The 23,948-nt window shown below is 40.9% G+C and overlaps 2 protein-coding genes across 2 annotated transcripts; both read right to left on the bottom strand.

Annotated features, from left to right (window-relative positions):
* Positions 1–17,387: 17,387 nt before the first annotated feature.
* Positions 17,388–17,602, bottom strand: BT62DRAFT_999410 (uncharacterized protein; the record flags this gene model as incomplete). Its single annotated transcript, XM_043190807.1, has 2 exons — positions 17,388–17,420; positions 17,480–17,602. The coding sequence occupies 2 exons, from the start codon at positions 17,600–17,602 to the stop codon at positions 17,388–17,390; spliced, it is 156 nt and encodes a 51-aa protein (XP_043045231.1).
* Positions 17,603–22,027: 4,425 nt separating this feature from the next.
* Positions 22,028–22,225, bottom strand: BT62DRAFT_881804 (uncharacterized protein; the record flags this gene model as incomplete). The annotated part of the gene is made up of 1 exon (XM_043182681.1): positions 22,028–22,225. A coding segment is annotated over one exon (198 nt), but the record flags the coding sequence as incomplete, so codon positions are not given.
* Between the last annotated feature and the right edge of the window lie 1,723 nt (positions 22,226–23,948).

The raw sequence follows: 23,948 nt of genomic DNA, 5'->3' as shown, positions 1-23,948 counted from the left end.
TCAACTGTAGATGAGTCAGCTAAGCCCCAGACAGATTGCATAGCTTGCATAAAGGCTAAGCATCATACCAAGCCATTTTCACATGAAGCTAAAAGAGACTATACTGAAATAGAGGAAATGTCATTTTCAGATCTATGGAGGCCAGCCTGAACTCAGGGTATCTATAGTGAAAGATATTATATAAGCTTCACAGATGGGAAATCCCAAAGGACAATGTTGTATTTTTTGAAGTCAAAGCAAGATACAGAAATTCAAAAGAAGATCCAGCAGTATCAAAAATACATCAAAGTCTACAAAGAGAAGGATCTGAAGTTTATGAGAATTGACAATAGAAAGGAATATATCAATGAAGAGATAAAAGAATACCTCCAGGACAATGACATACAGTTGGAATTGACTGCAGTATACTTCTCATCTCAAAATGGGGTTGCTGAGAGAATAAATTGGACTCTTGTAGAGCATGCATGCACTATGCTAGAAGAACATCACTTACTGAAGTTTCTATAGTCTGAGGCAGTGGCACATACCACATACCTGAAGAACCAATCACTAACTAGAGCCATCAAAAATAATCTGACTCCAGAAGAAGTGTTTCAGAGCATAAAATCAGATATTTTAGCACTCCAGAAATTTGAAGTAAAGTGCTAAATGTTGCAGCAAGACAATAAGAGGTTAAAACTGGATCCAAAGTCAAGGGAATTTATTTTTACAGGTCTTACAGATGAATTCAGAGTCTGGAGATACTACAACCCTCAAACCAGGCAGATTCAGACCTTAAGAAATGTTATATTCTCTGAAAGCAACACTACAGAGCCTATAGACATTGACTATGTAGTCTCCCACTCTTTATCACTCAAGAGTGAGTCAGAGAGCAAAGTCAAGCAGACTCTGGATGGAAATGAGGGCATTTTGGATGATTCCATGGATGCCAGAAATGCCAAATCAAAAGAGAAAACAACCCTTGATGTGGCATCAATCAAATCAAAGTTTCCAATATGGTATGGGAAAACAATTAAGCCATGCAATAAATCAGCCCAGATTGCATCAAAGACTCAACTAAGTTACCAGACACTTTATAATCCAAGTGCATGAGCTGTGAAAACATCAGAACAACAGTGTACCTCAGAAGAATCATCTTTGAAAGCCATAAATGTTGCAATAGACCATATATGCATTGGGAAAACTGCAGACAACCTCAGTGATAAGCCATTAAGCCTTGAAGAAGCCAAAACAAGGCTAGATTAGTATCATTGAAAGTGTTACAATTTTTTCCCTTTTTCTTGTATTAACTCCTATTTATGCTTAGTCAGAGCATCTAAGCCAGTGCTTAGGAGTGTGGAAAAGACTTAGTCATCACAACAAGCCAATCCATCATTGTCCTCTAATGTAGCAACAAGCCCTTAATGATGCACAATGACTTTTTGTAGGTAGTAATGATACCTAAGGACAAAGGGCACAAAGACTCAGACAAGTACAATAGGTAGTAATATAATTATCATAACATGTGAACAGTATATAAATAGGTAGGCTCTTGCCAGTATATCTCAGCTTCAAGCTAAATTTTATTCACACTATTTCATCTTGAGCCTCTTGTCAAATAGTCTTGATGCATACTGGTCAACAAAGCACAACAGTGGACTCAAGCATGACTGTATGAATACAATATAGCATCTGTTTATCATATGTTTTGATCATGTGCAACTTAGGTCTAACAATTAGCTTGAAGCTTTTGCTTTCCTTTCCTTACACACAATAAGCATGAAGAAAACCAAATGCCACCATCATCAACTACTATCTCCAACCTCACAGATGATTTCTTTAAGCTTTTAGCTTCTATCATCAGAATGCTGATATGCCCTCTCCATGTTCAGACATATAAAATTGCAAAAATTTAGAATACATAGACTGCATTCCAGTCCAGTAAGCATGTAACTGAGAATAGGATAAAAGCACACAGAAATCTAGCCATCATAAGGCTAAACTGAAGTAACAATGAGCAGAGTGCATGGTCTAGTAGCAGACTAATACCAGAGGGGTTAGACTGTATGTGAGATCCCAGCACTTGGCCCTAAATGTGCCAATACCATTACAAGAGGATATGCTAAAAATAAAAAGAATACAATCAAAATATAATCAGCAATCCTGATCACATTGATCAAAGATACACAGCCATTGATACACTGATGAGACATGCTTTAGAATAGAGAGCTGAGACCCAAAGAAAGGTATCTGAATAACTGAGTGTTGAACAGAGAAATAAAATGATGGCAACAAAGAAATAGATAGAGAAATACTGCCCTCAGGAATAAATAGCACATATACTGCTTAGAGACTTGCATGTGTACCTATAGTGCCTTAGCATGCATAACACAGTGAGGGACTCTGCATCATACCAAGATATGACACATACATACCTACTGAGTGGGTTAATTGATGCATGTCAGGCCAGAAGCAGCACATTTTGTGAGCTGGATAGAATGTTGAGACACTGGAAAAGAGAACATAACCATTGTAGCTGACTCCAGACATGAGAGATAATCCCAGGAGTCTGAAACAGTTTACCACTGTCAGGGATGTGTCACCAGGGAAATAAAAAAGCAAGCAGACCTGGCTAGGCCAGCTAGCCAATGTCAGCTAGCAAGGAAACAGCAGGCAGTTTTGGCCCAGAAGAGAATAAGCATAACAACTGTGATATGCACATGAATAATACCTGTGAGATCCAGCATAGAGTCTCATGCTTTGAAGATACCATAGTAGGATTGTATTAGTAAGTACCACAGTAGAGTATTTAAATACCACATTGTATGAGTAGAAAAGAAAGTTTTTCTAATCTTCCACAGTTATAGTGTATTGGGCACAGAAAGCCTTGCACTCTAGCTCTGGGTTGTGTTTGTAACTTCAGGTGAGAGAATGAACTCATTATTGAATATCATTGAGAGAGCTTTGAGAACTGAGCAAGACATTGAAGCTTGTGAAGGACTTGAGCCTGGTTTGATAAGAGATTTTGGATTGTGCTCTAACTTGAGAATAAGAGAGCAGTGTCTGAAGGGCACCATCTTGAGTTTTTGAGGTATTTGTGATGCACAGCACTACAGGTGGCAGAGATTCAAACCCTTTGGCCTGTAGATGGGGTTTTATTGTGATTAGTGTCTCTGGATTGCATAGGTTTGAATCCTATGGATCTACAATCAGTTTGGAAACTTGTGAACAGAGATCTGTGCTCTTTAGCACTTGCAGATGTGTTTGTGGTTGGTTTCTGCTTAAAGCATGAAGCTTTGAGTCACATATTGTGTGTGTTAGAGATTTTTAGTTGATCTGAGCTGTGCTTAGAATCTTTTGAGAGTTGTGTGAGAGTGTTTTGATGTATTGTATTGAGCTGCAGTACCCTTTGCCTTGAGGTCCAGCAACACCTGTTGCCACCTCTTGTTTTGATAAAATGAAAAGCTTTGAGACTTAGAGAGATCTAGGACTGTTGTACATGTGCTATTGCTGTTCACATGCTGTGGATTCATTGAAGAAGACAATTATATTTGTTGATTACTACTTTTATTGCATTATAATCCCCCCACAAACTAAGAGTTTTGTGTGTGTGTTGGTGTGAGTGTGGTCAGTGGATAGCACTCTGCTGTATCTGTTTTCACCTTGCATGCACTCAGATCCTCTTCAACAGTGAGGTGCCCTGCTTGAATGCCTCTATCATTCACCTGTCATCTGCAATATCATCTCAAATTCTGGCAAGCTTCATGAGTCACTCCAGCTCATTGAAATATTCCATGGCTGACTTGTCTCCCATTTTGTATTCCTTGATCTTGGATTTATGCACTTCTTGTACTACTGGATCAATGAACTTGTCAGTAAGCATTTGTTTGAAGACTGGCCATGACAGTAGTCAGTAATGCTGCCAAGTCATGGAGAAGAAATTGGGGGAGATTAGAATCCACCATGTCTTGGCCTTATTTTTGAGGTATAAGGATGTGAACATAACATGGTTCATGTCAGTTCTGAGGAAAGCAATGTATACTTTGAAGTATTGCTTGCAATCAATAAGAAATTGGTCTATATCATCAGAAGTACTCTCGAATAGATGGGGCTTCCTTAACAGATCAGAGTGACATTGCAGAATAGCAGCATTTTCAGACAATGCTCCCATTGGGTTAGGCCATTCATTGAAGGGAGGGTGGCACCACTCAGTTGGCAGTCCAGAGAATGAGTGTAGAGAGTTGTCATCTGCAATGGGACTTCCCATTGGTCCAGCTTCCTTTCATATGATAACTCTATTTTGCACCATAAACCTAAGGTGAATTGCCTTAGGATCATCCTTGACTGGATCCTTGCTACTTTTTTCAGCTTCATCAGAGGGTGGTTGACCACTGAGAAGCCAGCTTTCCTTGCCAGTCCATAGGTTTCAGGACTCAATGAGCTGGATAGTTGTCTGGGATTGGAATTGGAAAGGCCAGATTGCTGATGTTCAGACCAAAGGAGTGGAGTATGAGTATCAGCTAGCTATAATTCAAATAGATAGTTCTATGTAGATGGCATATCTCAGAGTGACTGACAGAGTCCATAGTATCAGTTAAATGTTGAACTTGGACTTGTACTTTGGCAAGTCACTGAGTTGATTCTCTGGGTGTCTTCTGTTATAGATGAAAATAGCATGTTTAGTGGCAGAATATTATAAAATATCCTATCATTCCAAGATGTCTGCATGAATATACTTTTGTCCCATGCTCAACATTAGCCATGTAGCATCTCACCATAGGAATGTTACTCCTTTCTCATATAAGTCCTGGTATTCTCCTTCTCTGATTCATTGTATCTCTTCTGCCAATGCCTCCTCATCTGTTTCTTTATTTGTGCAGGCTATGAATTCTTTCTGCCTATAGAGGCCTTCCTTGCTGTTCTTCTCATTGCCTTTGTCACTCTCCTTAACCTCACTGTTCTCTTTGCAGAAGCTCTCAGGTGGATCATAGATGAATGAGGTGAGAGCTTTGATGGTTGCTGGCAAACTGGTCATTGACCCATGTGCTGGATCAGGCTTCAGGAGAGGTGGTTTGAGAAGGAGACTGGTTAACAGGTCAGCAAGTGCTGACCTTGATGTCTCCTTGATGGCTGCCATATGCTTAGTGCTCCTCCAGTTTTCAGCAATAGATGTAGAAGTTTTGATAATATCAGAGGTTAAGAAAGAGTGCTGCAACTCTTTCTCTCAAGAACCACCAGAGACTGTAGTCAGAGATATGAGCATTGCCAGAGACTTGAAGTCTGTAGATGTTGAGTATCAAGTTAGTGTGTGAGAGGACAGTATTGGTGTCAGTGATAGAGGAAGTTCTGGAATGAGGGAGATATGTAGTGCATCAGGCTGTCTCACTGAAGGAGACAGTGTCTGCTGATCCTGCCCAAGGATTGGTTTCACTCCTGGCTGAGGTACTAGACACTCTAAATGGGGAGCTCAAGATTTCTTGACCATACCAGACTGGAGAGCTGGATCTCCAGGTGATGGCCTCTTGGCAGTGCTGCTCCTATCACTACTGTCAGTTGTATATTTCTTCTTCATATCAAGCAAAAGCTTGATTGGCTGCTTTCATAGCAGTCTCTCAGGCTCATTCTCACTCTTCTTCTTCTTCTTCTGCCCTAGCTCACTCTGCCTGAGTGGCAGGGAATACATAACTGTCAGGCATATTGATACTGTAATTTTGGAGACTTCCTCTCAGGGTGGTCTGGGCATGAAGCCTTCTGCTTTTATTGATCCTGGCTGTGATTCTTTCTCCCCATGGCTCATGCAGCTCTTCATCATTTGACCAGAGATTTGTGGCCTTATGATTTCTGTAATCAGTGTGAACTGACAGGAGAGAGCTTTCAGCTGGTGTGGTATAAAGTGAGTCATGTCCTGAGTTCAACAAAATACTTCAGAGTCTTGAAGCCACCCTAAGAGCATCAAGAGAGTCCCTAGCATGGTCTCCAATCCCAGGCTCTCTTGAGGCAGTGAAAGAGTTGGAGGACAGTTTATCATTAAAGAAGTCATTAGAGAGGTCTTTGTCCTTGTGGTTCAGGATGGAAGGTGGAATCCATGAGTTTCTAAACTTTATGAGATGATGATTGCAGCTTCAGCTGGCTGTTTGCTATGGTCAAGAAGGGTATTGATGTCTTTCTTTCTCCTGAACATCTCTTGAATGTGAGCTGCTAGGTCTGGCTTCAGGTAGGGGTCCTGTCAGGGGCTGGAAGGAGACTCTGGCAGAGAGAGGGATGTCATAGAAGGGGAGGTCAGGAGTGATATTTTATAAGATTTGCTGAACCTGCTGGAATGCTTGGTAGTGCCTGACTATCCAAGCTATAACTGATTGGCATTCTTGACAAAGCTGAATAGTGGCAAGAAGCCCAAGTAGTGTTGAAGAGGATCTGAGTGCATGCAAGGTGAAAACAGATACAGCAGAGTGCTATCCACTGACCACACTCACACCAACACACACACAAAACTCTTAGTTTGTGGGGGGATTATAATGCAATAAAAGTAGTAATCAACAAATATAATTGTCTTCTTCAATGAATCCACAGCATGTGAACAGCAATAGCACATGTACAACAGTCCTAGATCTCTCTAAGTCTCAAAGCTTTTCATTTTATCAAAACAAGAGGTGGCAACAGGTGTTGCTGGACCTCAAGGCAAAGGGTACTGCAGCTCAATACAATACATCAAAACACTCTCACACAACTCTCAAAAGATTCTAAGCACAGCTCAGATCAACTAAAAATCTCTAACACACACAATATGTGACTCAAAGCTTCATGCTTTAAGCAGAAACCAACCACAAACACATCTGCAAGTGCTAAAGAGCACAGATCTCTGTTCACAAGTTTCCAAACTGATTGTAGATCCATAGGATTCAAACCTATGCAATCCAGAGACACTAATCACAATAAAACCCCATCTACAGGCCAAAGGGTTTGAATCTCTGCCACCTGTAGTGCTGTGCATCACAAATACCTCAAAAACTCAAGATGGTGCCCTTCAGACACTGCTCTCTTATTCTCAAGTTAGAGCACAATCCAAAATCTCTTATCAAACCAGGCTCAAGTCCTTCACAAGCTTCAATGTCTTGCTCAGTTCTCAAAGCTCTCTCAATGATATTCAATAATGAGTTCATTCTCTCACCTGAAGTTACAAACACAACCCAGAGCTAGAGTGCAAGGCTTTCTGTGCCCAATACACTATAACTGTGGAAGATTAGAAAAACTTTCTTTTCTACTCATACAATGTGGTATTTAAATACTCTACTGTGGTACTTACTAATACAATCCTACTATGGTATCTTCAAAGCATGAGACTCTATGCTGGATCTCACAGGTATTATTCATGTGCATATCACAGTTGTTATGCTTATTCTCTTCTGGGCCAAAACTGCCTGCTGTTTCCTTGCTAGCTGACATTGGCTAGCTGGCCTAGCCAGGTCTGCTTGCTTTTTTATTTCCCTGGTGACACATCCCTGACAGTGGTAAACTGTTTCAGACTCCTGGGATTATCTCTCATGTCTGGAGTCAGCTACAATGGTTATGTTCTCTTTTCCAGTGTCTCAACATTCTATCCAGCTCACAAAATGTGCTGCTTCTGGCCTGACATGCATCAATTAACCCACTCAGTAGGTATGTATGTGTCATATCTTGGTATGATGCAGAGTCCCTCACTGTGTTATGCATGCTAAGGCACTATAGGTACACATGCAAGTCTCTAAGCAGTATATGTGCTATTTATTCCTGAGGGCAGTATTTCTCTATCTATTTCTTTGTTGCCATCATTTTATTTCTCTGTTCAACACTCAGTTATTCAGATACCTTTCTTTGGGTCTCAGCTCTCTATTCTAAAGCATGTCTCATCAGTGTATCAATGGCTGTGTATCTTTGATCAATGTGATCAGGATTGCTGATTATATTTTGATTGTATTCTTTTTATTTTTAGCATATCCTCTTGTAATGGTATTGGCACATTTAGGGCCAAGTGCTGGGATCTCACATACAGTCTAACCCCTCTGGTATTAGTCTGCTACTAGACCATGCACTCTGCTCATTGTTACTTCAGTTTAGCCTTATGATGGCTAGATTTCTGTGTGCTTTTATCCTATTCTCAGTTACATGCTTACTGGACTGGAATGCAGTCTATGTATTCTAAATTTTTGCAATTTTATATGTCTGAACCAGGAGAGGGCATGTCACTATCTTATGTCAAGATGATATCAGATATCAGGATGAACATCCTGAAGAGGTATAATACCTGGAAGGAACACATCATCAAGATGTACAAGGAGCAGCAATGGCAGAAGGCAGAACAGTCAAACCTGCAAGAATACCACAAACTAAACCAGCTGATGAATTCAAAGCCCAGTAATCAAACCAGCATTCTCAAATCCACCATCTCATCAATGACCTCTTCTTATGGAACACAGAAAATAGGGACCAGGACAATGTACACTGGAATGAGAAAACCAATGGACATCAATTGCCTCAAGAAGGAGGAGAAGTGCTTCAATTGCAGCCAAAAGAGCCATATATCACAAGATTGCCTGAAGAAGAAGCACACAAGAGAAGACATTTGAGTGCAAATCACTGAACTACAAAAGGAAGAGGAAGAACTAGGAAAGGAGACCAAGATTGAAGAGATAAAAGATAGAGCCAACCAGTAAATAGTTCTACTAGATCAGCCAAACAGAACAGTGTGTCAAACATAGCTGTAGGACAGACTAATAGTGCCTCTGTAGAAACAGATATGTCTAAATTATATGTGCATTCAAATATACTCTCTTCTCTGACCACCATGCACATACCAAAAGGACCATCTATCAAGAAAACTCAACTGCCTATAGGTTGAACAGGGGAAGAGACCTCCACTAAATGGCTCAAACTATTCAACACTAAATGGACATGGAGGGCCATTAAAGAAACACCTATGAAGGAAGCAGCAAAGGCAGTACTCAAAAACTGAGTACATAAGACCTGAGCAGAAGAGGTTATCAATAAAATGATCAAAGGAATGAGGAAAGCTGAGCAGTGTCAAGCACTAGAATGGCTTGATAAACTCTGAGGGCCTCAGAGATATGTCAGAAGGACTAAGACCTCAGAATGGGATCTAACAACTAAAGCCCAGATCAAGATGCTCATCAATCAATCTATACATGCAGTAACTGCCTTGATTGACAGTGGCTGCACTGGGAGTTCCATCAATCATGCTTTTGTCAACAAGCACAATCTTTCCACCTAGGCCACTGTGGCTCCAATTTCTGTATATAATGTGGACAGGACCAAGAATCAAGCTGGTTCAATTACTGAATTCATCAAGTTGCAACTCATTATTGGTGATCACTCAGAAAGAATTGATCTAGCTATCACTGACTTGGAAACCAAGAAGGTATTCCTGGGTCATGACTGGCTAATCTGATATAATCCACTGGTCAACTGGAAAACTGGATGAATCACATTCACACAACACAAATATTGAAAGATCTCTTTCAAACCACCAGATAAGGACTCTGAAGATCAGTGTGACAAAGAAATGGAGGATGGTGAAATGATACTTGCAGTTGACATCCAACAAGCATTATATATTCAGGCAGTATATCATGCCAATGACTTGGCAGCAGAGACCAATGCTGGAAAGAAGGAAAGGATGTTTGAAGAAATGATCTCAGAATGGGCCCATGACTACTGAGACTTATTTGACAAGGAAGGTTTCAATGAATTGCCAGAGCCCAAACCCTGGAATCATATGATCAAGCTGATCTTCAATGCAAATGCCAGCCTCAATTGCAAGACTTATCCTCTCAGCAATCAAGAACAACAGGAACTTGACAAGTTTTGAAGGAGAACCTTTCCAGCAGACAGATCTGACCATCAAAGTCTCCTATGGCATCACCATTCTTCTTTGTTAAAAAGAAGGACAGGAAGCTCTGACCAGTGCAAGATTATCAGAAGCTCAATGAGATGATGATCAAGAACTGTTATCTGCTCCCTTTGATCTCAGAGCTGATGGACAAACTCTGTGGAGCCTAGTATTACACCAAACTAGACATCCAGTGGGGTTACAACAATATATGAATCAAGGAGAGGGACAAGTAGAAGGCAGTGTTTTATACAAACCAAGGACTGTTCAAACTGACAGTAATATTCTTCAGCCTAATCAACTCACTCATGATCTTCCAATGGATGATGAATAATATCTTCAAGGATCTCATTGCCACTGGAAAGATCATCATCTACTTGGATGACATTCTTATAATGTCCAAGGACTGGAAGGAACATCAACAACTAGTCTAAAAGGTACTCAAACTAATAAGGAAACACAAGCTGTTCCTCAAAGTGGAGAAATGTGAGTTTGAAGTTCTAGAAACAGAATATCTCAGGGTCATCATCAGTGAAGGAAGCATTTGCATAGACCCAATCAAGATAGCAGAGGTGACAGAATGGCCAATGCCAACCAGGAAGAAGGAATTGCAATCCTTCCTAGGATTTATAAATTTCTACTAGCAGTTCATCTGAGACTACAGCAAAACTGTTCACCCAATGACACAGCTAACAGGCAATGCCCCATGGGCTTTGAGCATCTCCCAACAACAAGCATTTGATGACCTTAAGTGATGACTTATAGAGGATGTTGTCCTCACAATTCCAACTCAAGAAGAAAGGTTTAGAGTCAAGGCTGACTCAAGTAAGGATGTGATTAGTGTGGTATTCTTCCAAGAACAAGACAGAAAGTGGCAGCCTGTAGCCTTCCTTTCAAAGGTGCTTATAGTCATAGAACAAAACTATGAAATTTACAACAAGAAATTGCTCACAATAATGCTCACCTTGGAGGAATGGTGCCATTACCTGATTGGAGTGGTCCAGACCATCAGAACCTCTGTTACTTTCATTCACTCCAGAAGCTTAACCACCAACAAGCACACTGGGTAACTAAATTGTCCCAATACAAGTACATACTGCACCACAAGGCAAGGACAGCCAACAAGAAGGCTGACCTTCTCAGTTGATGGATGGACTATGACTAAGAAGACAATGACAATGAGGGTGTCATATTACTAAAACTAGAACACTTCAGAGTAATGATCATGCCAACAGAGAAAGAGATCCATAAATGGATCAAAAGTGCCACAAGAGATAACAACAAGTGAGACTAATGTGTGGTTCCATCATTAAATCATGAGTGGAGGATGACAAAGAAAGATGAGATGATCTGCTATAACATACAGATCTATATCTCCAGGGATTAGCAACTCTATAGTGAAATTATTGCCACATGCTATAATCACATGACTGCAGGTCACCTGGAAATCACCAAAACTAAGAAGTTAGTTCTACAGAAATACTGGTGGCCAAAGATGGGCCAAGACATTGAATGTTATGTTAAAGGATACAAAATCTGCCAGCAGGAAAAGTCATCAGTGCAATCATGAGTTGCACCACTCTATCCAAATGAGGTCTCTCAATCACCATAGACTCACATTTCAGTGGATATGATTACTGGACTACCAGATTGCAATAGCTATAATGCCATCATAATCATTGTCATCTGCTTTTTGAAGATGATCATTGTAATCACTTGCTCGATAGAACTGACCTCTAAAGGATGGGCTAAAATCCTTTGTGATGAAGTGTATGCCAAATACAGTATGCTCCAAGTCATGATCTCTGATTGTGGGCCACAGTTCATGTATAAATTCTTAGATAACCTTTATTGTCTCTTTAACATTCAATGAAACACTTCAATGGCATATTACCCACAAATGGATAGACAGACAGAGAGAGTAAATTAAGAGATCAAGAAGTACCTTCAGTTATTTATCAACTACTAACAGGATGGCTGGATCAAATAGCTTGCTCTCACTATCTTTCAACATAACAACAGAGTCTCTATTCTGCCACTGGAAAAACACTATTTGTTACAATTTTTCCATTTTCTTTTCTGATTAACTCCTATTTATGCTTAGTCAGAGCACTAAAGACAGGCACTTAAGACCATGAGACAAGGCTTGGTCATCACAAATGGCCAAGTCAGTCATTGTCTTTCGATACAACAGCATTGTCTGATGATGCACAATCATCCTTTTATGTATAGTAACAATGCTCAAGGACAATGAGCATGAAAGACTCAACAACACACAATTAGTAGCAGTATATTTAGCATAGGGTTTGTACAGTATTTAAGAGGCTCACTCTTGCTGATAAAACCCCAGCTTCAAGCTAAAGTTTATTTACACTATTCTACTCTCAAGCTGATTCTTCTTGGTCTTGTGACACACTGATCAGACTATGTATCAGTGAACTCAGATGATCCCTTGAAGTGCAAAGAGATATTTGTTTATCACATGTATCTGTTCACATGATGCTTGGGTCTAACAATTGATAGCTTCCATCATTGGAACACTACTAGGACTTCTAGCCATCATCACTCTTTGCCATGGATGACAATCAGTAACTGCTTGGATAGTCAGGCACTATCAGGCATTCCAACAGATCCACACCATTCTCTGGAACATAACCCCAGACCTACCATTCCATGATATCTCTGCCTCCATCAGAACATCCTTCCAGCTGCAAGGGTGACTCATATCAGAAACCAGGCATAGCAACCCATCTCCAAAGAGCCTTCAGGAAGAAAAAGAACCTTGATACCTCTTATGATGACTCAGCAGAGATCACAACCCTGTCCTTGCAGGGTTCCAAAACCCTTAGACGATGAACATCACTCAAGAGCTCAAGGAGGTCACCAGTAACATCTCTCCAGATGCCTCTGTCTCCAGCCATTCCACCTCCTCTAATGTTCCAGAGATTGGAAACCATGCTTGGGACTCTCTTGATGCCACTCAGATGGCTTTGAGATCTCAGACAACCCCTAACACCCCCCACCATTCCCTCTGCATTACCCCTGAGTCAAGCCCATCTATTGGTAGAATGAGGCTCAACAACCTCCACAGAAAGAGCATCCACCAGGATTTCATGAATGTGGAGCTTGCCATCACTGCAGCAGAGGATCCCCATAACTACCTTAATGTTGAAAGTCAGCCAGAGGCAGAAACAGCTAGTGCAAGAGGAAGGATTGCCCAGGATAGAATCATATGATGAGTCTTCCCAGACTGGAATCTCCAGGTCCCCTTTAATTACAACAAAGCAGTATAGCAGCAGCAGCAGAACCAGAATTGATGAACAGAAGTCCAGCAAGCTCAGGAAGAGCTTGCTGAGTATATCCAAGCAGAAGCCCAGTGAGAATTTGAAGAAGCAGAGTATGACCAATAAGAATGATGATGATGACAACAGGAGAAGGCTGCCAGACTAGGATCAGCCTCTCTTGGCTGATACAGTCTTTATACTGACTCCTCAGGATCTCTCTTCAGGGAGCCTGACTCAGAAACTGACCCATGGGCAGGGTTGGCCAGTGCCATTGACAGAGATGAAGCAGTCCAAAGAGACCAGGCTGCTGGGGTTGACAATTGTCCCCCTTCTCTCCAGTACCCCACTAGAACCAATACTATTTCCTCCAACACCAACTCTGTCCTTGGAGCCTATGGGCTCCAGATATCTGACAATGCCCAAGTCTCCGACTGAGCCCTCTGCTGATTCTTGGGAAGTAAAGTCACCCACCAGTTCCTTGATCCTGAGTTCCAATGAAACTTTGGTCTCTATAGCTGAGAGCTGGAGGAGGAAAGAGCACATGGTGGTACACAATACAGCCAGCTCTAAAATTCCTCTATTCAGCATGTGGCCCCTAGACCCAATCCAGATACTGCCATGCCCAGCACCAGAATCAACAACGAGCTCTCTGGTGACCCTCAGACTAATCGAGCTGACCATTTATGACCCACCCTTCAGTTCCCTCCTCAAGAGAGAGGACAGTGGGGATGAGGGCAATGAGAAGGACAGTGAGGGCTCCTTCAGACTCAAACAATTCATGAAGCATGCTGCTGAAGAAACTGATGAAGAAGCATTGAAAGAAGAAATAGAATGGGCAAGAGGAGAGGAGTACCAAGGACTGTATGAGCAAGAAATACTCTTTTTGTGGAGAGACACTCATTGGTGGGCTACACCCTTAGGACTAAAGTATAAATATGCAGATGATACTGAAAAACAAGATATTTTACAGTATGCTGCAACAAAGTATGCCTGAGAGGAATATGGCTGATGGCACCCAGAGGATCCCCTCAAGCTGATACCCCCTTATCAACCCAAGAACCAGCCACAGCCAATGCCAGGTTCCCCATCTATCCTGCCAAAATGAGCCATCTATATGGCATCATCTGTCTATAGCAAAGCTAAGACATTGGATCCATTGATCTGAAGCACAGCAACTTGGCTCACCAGGACCTGATATCAGCCAAATCCTTTGGCACCACAGCATGAAAAACTCCAAAACCCTTGGACCAGAAGTGGAAGTCAACTCCTTGGCAGGCAACCACCTCTTGATGACACAGGGATAAGCAGAACAGAAAAGGAACCAATATGAGATGATCCTGAGGCCATCTGCCTTGGATTTACCATATGGGATGGGGTAATTGTCTGAAAAGACATTACCCTAAAAGGAAGCCCAGTTGCTGATGACCATTCCCTTCACTCCTTCCCAGGGCCACCCACCACATGGAATTGGCCACCATTTGACAAATGGCCCAATCCAATGGGGCCATTATCAGAGAATGCTGCTATAATGAATTGCTGACCTGACCTATTATGAAAACCCTACCCCTTCAAGAGTGCCTCTGATGATATTGACCAGTTCCTCATCAACTGCAAACAGTATTTCAAGGTTTACATTGTATACCTCAGGACTGATATGAACAAAGTACTCTTTGCCTCCTCCTATCTAGAGGACAAGGCCAAAACATTGTGGACACTCCTCTCTCCAACCTTCTTTTTCTCCATGAGACAGCACTATCATTACTCCTCCTGGCTCATATTCAAACAAATATTACATGACAGGTTCATTGACCTGGCCATGCAGGAGGTGCATAAGCAGAAAATCAAGGAGTACAGAATGGGAGATAAGACAGCAACCAACTACTTTGACAAGCTAAAATGGCTTGCTAAGCTAGCCAGTATATAGGATGACACAGCAACAAATGAAGGATGAATGGTCAAAGCCCTCAAAAGAGGAGTTCCCCTATCATACATCATGATAATTTTGGCTATCAGCATCAAGGCACTTATGCCAGTAGGATATGACAAATGGAAGGAATGTATCATCAAGATGTATCAGAAATGACAAAGGCAGAAAGTGGAACAGTCGACCCTGTAAGAGTACCCCAAGAAGTTGACTCTGCCAACCCCATCTGGTTCTAAAGCAATGGGGACAACTGCCAGGAAATCATTGAACTCCCCAACAGCTAGCTATGAAACTCAAAAAACTAGGACAGGCATGACCTACACAGAGGCAGAGAGACCCATAGACATAGACCAGTTAAAGAAGGAAGGAAAATGCTTTAACTGCAGACAAAAAGGGCATATAGCAAAGGATTGCCCAAAGAAGAAGTGAACAAGGAAAGACATTCAGACTCAGGTCACCAAGTTACAGAAGGAAGATGAAGAACTTGGCAAAGAGACCAAAGTAGAGGAAGTAAAAGACAGGGCCAACCAGTGAGCAATTCCACCAGGTGAGCCAAGAACTTTCATGGTGTGCAACCAATAGCCACTAGTTGGACTAATAAAATCTCTGTAGATACTCTCATGCCTGTTTTACCTATGCATTCAAATATACCACAGTTATCCCTCTCGCACACCAAGGAATTGCAAAAGGAGAAAGCTCAAATGCCTCTGGGCTGAACAGGGGCAGAGGGCCCCAATATCTGGCTCAAACCATTTGACATTGAGTGGACCTGGAGGGCTATCAAAAATGCTAAAGACAAAGCAACAGTGAAAGCCATGCTCAAAAATTGGGTCCACCAAACCCAAGCTGAAGAAGTAATCAATGAAATGATAGAAGGAATGAGGAAGGCTGAATGATGTCAATCCCTAGAGTGGCTCAATGAACTCCATGGACCATGGAAATTCATCTGATGGTCCAAAATACCCAGGTGAGATTTACTCACTAAGACCCAAATTGAGACCCTGACATCTTGATTGATTCATGCAGTAACCACCTTAATTGATAGTAGTTGCATTGGAAGCTCAATTAATCATGCTTTCATTGACAAGCATCGACTCTCAACAAGAGACACAGTGGCCTCAATCCCAGTATATAATGCTGACAGAACCAAAAACCAGGCCAGCTCAATCACTGAGTTTGTGGAGCTCTGACTCACGATTGGAGACCATTCTGAATGAATTGACTTGGCAGTCATGGATCTCAGGACTAAGGAAGTCTTCCTTGGTCACAACTGGCTAATATGCCATAATCTGCTAATCAATTGGAAAACTGGGAGAATTATGTTTGCCAGGTGCTGATGCTGGAAAATTCTATTTGAGCTACCAGACAAGGATCTGGAGGATCAATAGGATGAGGAAATGGAGGATGGAGAAACTATACTTGCCATCAACCTTCAGCATGAAATCCACATCCATGCCATACATCATGCCAATAATCTGGCAGCCAAGGTGAATGAAGGAAAGGGGAAAAGAACCTTTGAGGAGATGGTATCTGAGTGGGCCCAAGACTTTAGAGATCTATTTGAGAAGGAAAGTTTTGACAAATTACCAGAGCCAAAACCATGGAATCATGCAATCAAGCTGATTCCAAATGCAAACACCAACTTGGATTGCAAAACCTACCCTCTCAGTAATAATGAACAACAGGAATTTGACAAGTTCCTAGAAGAAAACTTGTCCAGTGGGTGAATTCAGCCATCAAAATCTCCAATGGCTTCTCCATTCTTCTTCATCAAAAAGAAGGATGGCAAGCTTTGACCAGTCCAAGACTATTGTGGAGTCCTATGAACCATGTCTTTCCCCTCAGATAAACTAGTCTGGGCCTCCATACAACTTCTCGCTTCTTGCAGCCTGCCATACTTTGATGGCTGTCAAAAGGCGCATCATACATATTTTCGAGGAGCAACAATAGTGATGATGTCTGCAGTGGCATGGGTGTGCATAGGCCATGCCATAATGTCTCGACAACATTGGCGACCATGATCCATTCTCGATCGCCTGACCTCTGAATGACTACAGGCCATAGAAGCAGTGGATGGATGATAGCCAGTGATAGCAGAGGCAGGTTGGTCGCCACCTCATTCACACAGCCCTCATAACCAAGAATGCATACACTCGTCAGGCTGTGAGCAAAATCGAGTTCCATCATCATCTCCCCTTGGCTTGGATGCAACAGTGGATGTACCACCATCAGGATATCACTTTCTATTTGAGATGACAGCGGGATGTGACAATGGCATGGTTTACTGAGGATGGATGGCGAGGGTGGCATGATATATTCACATACAGATCATGGATATGATGCGTCGGATCTGGATACATAATGACAGTGAGCATGGACTGTCATGGTCAGCTGCAAGTTGCTATAGACAGGAATACCGTGAGACGCTCTCGACAGGGTGTAGAATGCTGTTGGTGGTAACAAATACAGTTCTGGCGACTCCCTACTCTGCTGCATTGTCATTGCTGCCATGTCTCGTCGTTGGACATGCATCGTTCTTCATCTTGTGGTGAATACTCCTTCATGGAGGTAATGCAAGAAGAAAGGCTTACAGATGAAATGAGAAGCTGTCATTGAATGAGTGCGGACATAGGAAGGAGGTGTGGAAGGGTGAGATTTGTTGATGGTGATGGTTTGAGGGAGAGTTGTGGAGGCCAGGAGAAGGATGGGAGTGCTTTATATAGGGTATGATCCCTCTCCAGACATTGAATGCAAACCTAACCTAACCTTTATTATGGTTAGGGTTATAATTTGGCTGGATCACATGTACATATATCATTTTTGTGTCTTTTAAGAGGCTCTTGCTGGCAATTCTGACCTCTTCTTAGGAGACTGTTCTCTTCTTGAGCTATTACCTCCAGTCTTCAAGTGTCCATTGCTGCTGCTTGTTATTCACAACGCAGCTCTTGAACCATGACTGTGATTTGCATGCAACCTATGAAGCCATAGTTATCATACAGAATCAGCAACATACTGGCCCAGAAGCCCTGTCCTCCCATATTGTGCTGGGTGCAACCGCTCATATTGAAAAGTGCTGCTCTCAACATCTATGGTTACCACCAATGCACATGCTGGCACTCATACATGTCAGCATCAGCTCTTTCGGAGATAGCTTGTTGTCTTTATGGGTTGGTGGACTAGATTCCTGTGTCATTTCGTAAATTTCTTCTGCGCCATGATTGCTACACTGGAAATCAATGCTGGATATTATCCCATCAGTATCTGACAGGGTCAAGGCACCATGCCGCTTATTGGTTGGTTCTTCAGTAGTAACAGAATGCAACTAGAACTGGATGTTGGATATCTGCATGGAAGGCATTAGATCGGATATTTGGGGCTGAAACACTAGTTTCTGGACAACAACAATGTTGGATTAGCAAGCAGGAGCTCCATCGTATCCTGCCGGCCAAGCTCGATACCCCTTTATGTCGGGATGGACTATATATATTGAATATGGTCTGTCGAGCACCCTCACTGTGTTTCTGCTTATTGCTATGCTGTGTGAGGGTGAGTATCTATTTATATTACTTCGTTTATGTCACTGATTGGTATTCTGTAGTCTACATTATAGCTAACAGCATACTCTATTAGGTGCTACAAATGCACATCACTTTCTTAGAAATGATGTGTCATCGAAGATTCAAGCATGATTTGTTCTCTGTGGAGCCTCTACATTGCAACCAAGATGAGTATTTGTGGCAGTCCACAGTGTTGAGCTGAATCTGAGTAAGGGAGGACTAGAATGGCTGAGGATGCCAGAAGGATTCCAAGTCCAAATACAGATGAGCCTCTCAGATATTTCCTTTATGACCACTATCACTGTCTGGCCTATGATTTCATTCTTGTTGTAGACATTGGATACCATAGCTAATTGATAGAGCAAGGGTTTGGTGGTCGAGATACGAGGCATAAGAGAATAAGAGCATGAATGTGACTCATGAGAAGATGGTATCCATGAGAGAAGTATGGGTTTGAGTGAGCTTGAGGTAATCTTTTTTTTCCTTTTTTTCTTTTGTGGAATGTTTGGCTTGGCATCATACACCCTGCACCATGGGGGCCCCTGACTAGTGGGATAGCATGCTGAGGATGTTGTAGTCAGCTTGTTGGTGGAATGAGGGACAGGACCTTGTTAAAGTTTAGAATATAATTTGGTGTAATCTTCTCATGGCAAAGACATTGTTTGATTCTGACCACATGAGGTAAATACATTTATGTGCTGACTTCCATGCTGATTGAACAAGTCACATGTAGGACTCCATCAGGTAAGCTCTGGTTGATACCATCAGTACCTTCCATCATTGCTCATTTAACAATACCTACTAAAACTCCACTGCCCTTCATCCAGTCCTCTGGTAGGGAGCTCTCTCTCAGGAGTGTGCCCTGCCATATTGCTAGGATGAGGGTTTTTTTGTAAAGCCTTCCTCACAAATTTCCTTTGGTTGGATAATAGACAGTCCAGTTTCATGTGGTGGTTTATCACATGTAGCCACCATTGTTCAATTTCATGTGTCATATAATGCTCTCTCATTTATGACCTGGTCATTGCTGATCTTTCAAATTAGATGTGCAGACTCTATTATTAGGACCTATTGAAATCTTTCTATTCCCCTCTTGATATGGCTTCTATTCATGTTGGGGGACTGGATGCCATATGATATGATGAGGCCTTTTATGATTATCAGGTCAGTCTTAGTCTTCTATTTCTACAGTTGCTGGATAAGCCCCCATATTTCTCCTTGGTCTGGAGCCTCACATTTAGTGAGTATGTGATCCATGCTCTCTTCAGTGCCACATTTCTGGCATTCAATTCTATCTTTGCAACCACTGATATATTTCCAGTGTCAACCCACCACATAGCCATCATGTAGTAGCATCTATAAGAAGAAACATGCTGACCTGTTGAAGGTCTTTCCTTCAGATAGAGGTCCACAGCTGTTCACTGGTTATCTTGACTTCAATGCATTCACTAGGCACTGCTAGAGATAACATCACATTCCTGTTTGTATTCTTTCTATCTAGCTTTCTTTGATATGCTTCATCTTGCATTCTGATCTTATTGGAGTTAATGAGGAAGCTGCATGGACATAGTGAATGAGAAAGAGTTTGAAAGAGAATAAGTGTTAGAATAGGATGTTGTAATATTAATCTCAGCATTGTGGTTAAAAGCTGAGATGTGTGGAATGGTGCATTATACTGAAAAAGGAAAGAAAATTAAATAAGTAAAAGAACATGTTTATATCATACTAATTCTACATCTAACAGAGCTTTCTGATTATTTTATATGCCATTGCCTGTATCAATGCAACCAGTTTTGCTCCTCACATCTTCAACACTGAGAAGATAGTCAGGTTTACCATATCTGGGCTTTCTTTCTCATTTGCTATTCTTGCAAGTATATCTGCATGTTCATTTTCAGAGTCACCTGAGTGGCCTTTACATATCATAGCATTGTTGGTGTGGTATATGCTCTAAACCTTGCCATGGTGGTCTCTGTGATGAGACTGTTATTTATTAGGAAGTATTCTCACTTTTGATGAAATAGCTGTTTAACTCATCAACAACATGATGTGAGTCACTTACCAGATCCATTGTCTGGCTTAACAGTGTCTTCTGCAGCTGTTTTTGCTCCTATCATTTCAGATGCTTGGTTAGTCCTTTCTACTTTGTTTAAAAGGTATACACACCAGTTCCTTGCATCATTCTTGCTATAGAAGACACCAGCCTCTGCTGTAGCTTTGTCTGTTCTGCATCTAATGGCTCAGCCATCTGTATATGCAACCACTATGTCTTCTTGTCTGAGGGATTCAGTACTAGAGTGGTATATGTCCAGGCATTCAGTGTCTACATCTGTAAATATCCTGAACCCATTAGTTAGCAGTCCTCTTGTCAGTAGATTTGGCTCAAATCTACTTGTATTTTCATCATACTCTTCAGGAAGAGTCTCTATCATTCCAACCAAGCTTGATCTTGGGTCTTATTTTGGAGGTAGTGAATCCAGTAAACTCTTTGCTTTTGAAAGCATTTACATGAGGATTTACAGCCCATTAGTCTCTTTGTATATTCACATATTCTACATATACATTTCTCTCAGCAGAAGTGTCTATGTCTGATGAGGTTCTCTGCCATTCTTTCAACATTCTTCACTGTCCTGACTTTGTGATATGATTTTAGGCATTTGACTTGTTCTCCAATGTTGAATTCTCTCTATGTTGCATTGGATTTTATGTGGTACCATATTGGCATTGTACATACTATTTTCTCAAATAGCATTAGTCCATCAAGGTAGACATTGTATTTTTTTGCTATTTTCATCAGTACTTTCAAGTTTTCCAGAAGTTTAGCATTACTGGTTTTTCAGAACTTTAAGAAGACATTTGTCTTCATGGCATTGTCCACATTGTCTTCCATTGCTAGAGAGTGGTACATCATTATGGCATCTGCTGCAAGTGCTCATGTAGAGTGATCTAGTCTAAAATTTAAGTATGATCTCAGCCATATCATGGCAATAGCTTCATTTCTTATTGGTATGTCCAAGAGGCTCTGACTGCCATCATCTATAGGTGCATAAACTGTCTCTTTATTAACATTAATTTTGTTTTTATCTCTCTATAGGAATTTTCATGTATACTATTCTAGGTGTTTTTCTATATTCAGAGACATTTCCTGTACCTTTGTGAGATACTATGTCATTCTGCCTACTATTATTAGAATTATTAGATGTCATCCTTTCATTGTGAGATGGCCAAGCTCCCATCTTTCTAGACTTTCCTCAATCTTATCCAAAGTGCATGTCCAAACATTAGCTTGCTTAATTCTGTTATCTACCCATATGTCTAGAGTTTACATGGCCTCTCTATCTTTGACTATCTTGATACTGTCTGGTATTTGGAAGTCAGTCATATTCAAGCCTGCCAAATTTCAGTGATGATATATAGCATCACAGTGTGATGGGGTATCTATTAGTAGAATTTCTGTTTTGTCTATATTGAATTTTGCTCCAGAATCTAGAATTTTGGTCAGCTTATCTAGATCATCATATTGCACTATGAATACAGTTATGTTGTTTGTAAACAATGTCACAATTATCTGATCTTCTGTGCCTGGTATATTAAATCCTTATAGGTCTGATTGCTGTAGCATCTCTGCTAGTGGTTCTATCATCAGATCAAACAAGAGACATGATAGTGGATCATCTTGGCAAACCTCTTGGATGACACAGAAGAGTGTAGAGCTTGACATCTCATTTACATAGACAGATGTGTAGGCATCACTGTAAAAGAATCATATTGTGGATATAAATTGTTCAGTGATTTTGTATGCAGAGAGGGTTCTCCAGAGATAGTCATGTTCAGTTCTATCATATGCTTTTTCTTGGTTTAGAAATATAATCATTCTATTTTGCTTTTCAGCTTCAGCTAGTTCAATAATGCACTTGGTGAGCCAAATTTGATCATAGATGTTCCTCTCTGGTATAAAGCCAGCTTAGTTTGGGTGAATCAGAGTTGGTGCAGGTTGTGCCAACTTAATTGCAAGAGCTTTTGTCATGATTTTATAGTTGGTGTTGAATAGAGAAATGGATTTGTAGTTTGTGATCTCAGATTTATCATTTTTCTTGTATAGTGAGCATATTCCACTCTCAGAAAAATCAGTCCCAGAGCATATACTATACTTTTCAATATCATTGAATACTAGATAGAGTACTGTGATCACATCAAACTCAGGTTTGTCTTTTTTTACACTCTCTTTATACTATATGTTGATTACCTTAAACACTTCATACAGTATTCTATTTGGACCTGATGCTTTGTCATTTGCTGATAGCTCTAATGTCTCCTAGACATCTTCCCTTGATAGTAGCTTTCTTAGATGTCTTTTTAACTCTGATGAGACTTTGATTCTGATGCATTCTATTGCAGTTTTGATACCATCTTCTCCTCTATATCAGTTGGCTGTTGCATGTTCTATAACTGATCATGGTAGTCTTTTCTCATGTTTGCCATTTTCTGTGAGTCAGAAGTGTATAGGATCTCAGTTTCTTGGTATATTCTTTGCTCTGGTTTTTTAAGCCTTTGAATCATATCTCTTAGCTTGAGAGGCTTTTATATTAGACCAATACTTGCTTATTACCTCACCTTCAAGCATATTTCTGGCTTGTATGACTTCATGTCTCTTATGGCATTTTTGTGATAGTTTATTTAGTCTTTTATATAGTATTATCAGGTGTGTCACATTTCTTTCTTTAAAAAAGCCAAAATTTTCTGCTCACAAAGCTGTAGTGCAGCAGACTAGAGGAAGAGTGGACTAACAAACAACAAACAGTAGGCTATCTCTGAGTCTGAGGATCTATCTACTATGCAAAAATCTCTGCAGCCAAAGACCACAGCAAACTATCACCAGAGACAAAAAAAATCAATTTGTGGGATTAGAATATGGCTCATACAAAGTTCTACTAGATGACATACCTGGTAACAAAATCATCATATCTCATGATATAATCTTCAAGAAATTATCTCCTGTATGTACTCTTTCTTCTCATGAGGGTGAGATTGCATACAAAGACATTATCAAACCACCTGATGAAATAATCAAACACCAGCCACTCAGTGGCCTCATCAGATATCTGTTGCCACTAGAGACCACAGGAAAGAACCAATCTGATACTAAAAGTAAGCTCACACACCTTTTCTGTGTTAGCTATTAATGCACAACATCACTTACTCTTTTCTTTATTAATATTTAGACTCTGATGAATATGTATGATTGACTTTTAGCTTTCATTTGTGGAAAATATTCTCTGATAAATGCTCACAAGATTAATCTCTATCCAGTTTTCTTTTTT

The sequence above is a fragment of the Guyanagaster necrorhizus genome (assembly GCF_019112545.1).
Source record: "Guyanagaster necrorhizus MCA 3950 unplaced genomic scaffold BT62scaffold_2, whole genome shotgun sequence".
Taxonomy (NCBI): Eukaryota; Fungi; Basidiomycota; class Agaricomycetes; order Agaricales; family Physalacriaceae; genus Guyanagaster; species Guyanagaster necrorhizus.
The sequence above is the reverse complement of the archived record's forward strand: the minus strand, read 5'-3'. Positions and strand labels throughout refer to the sequence as shown.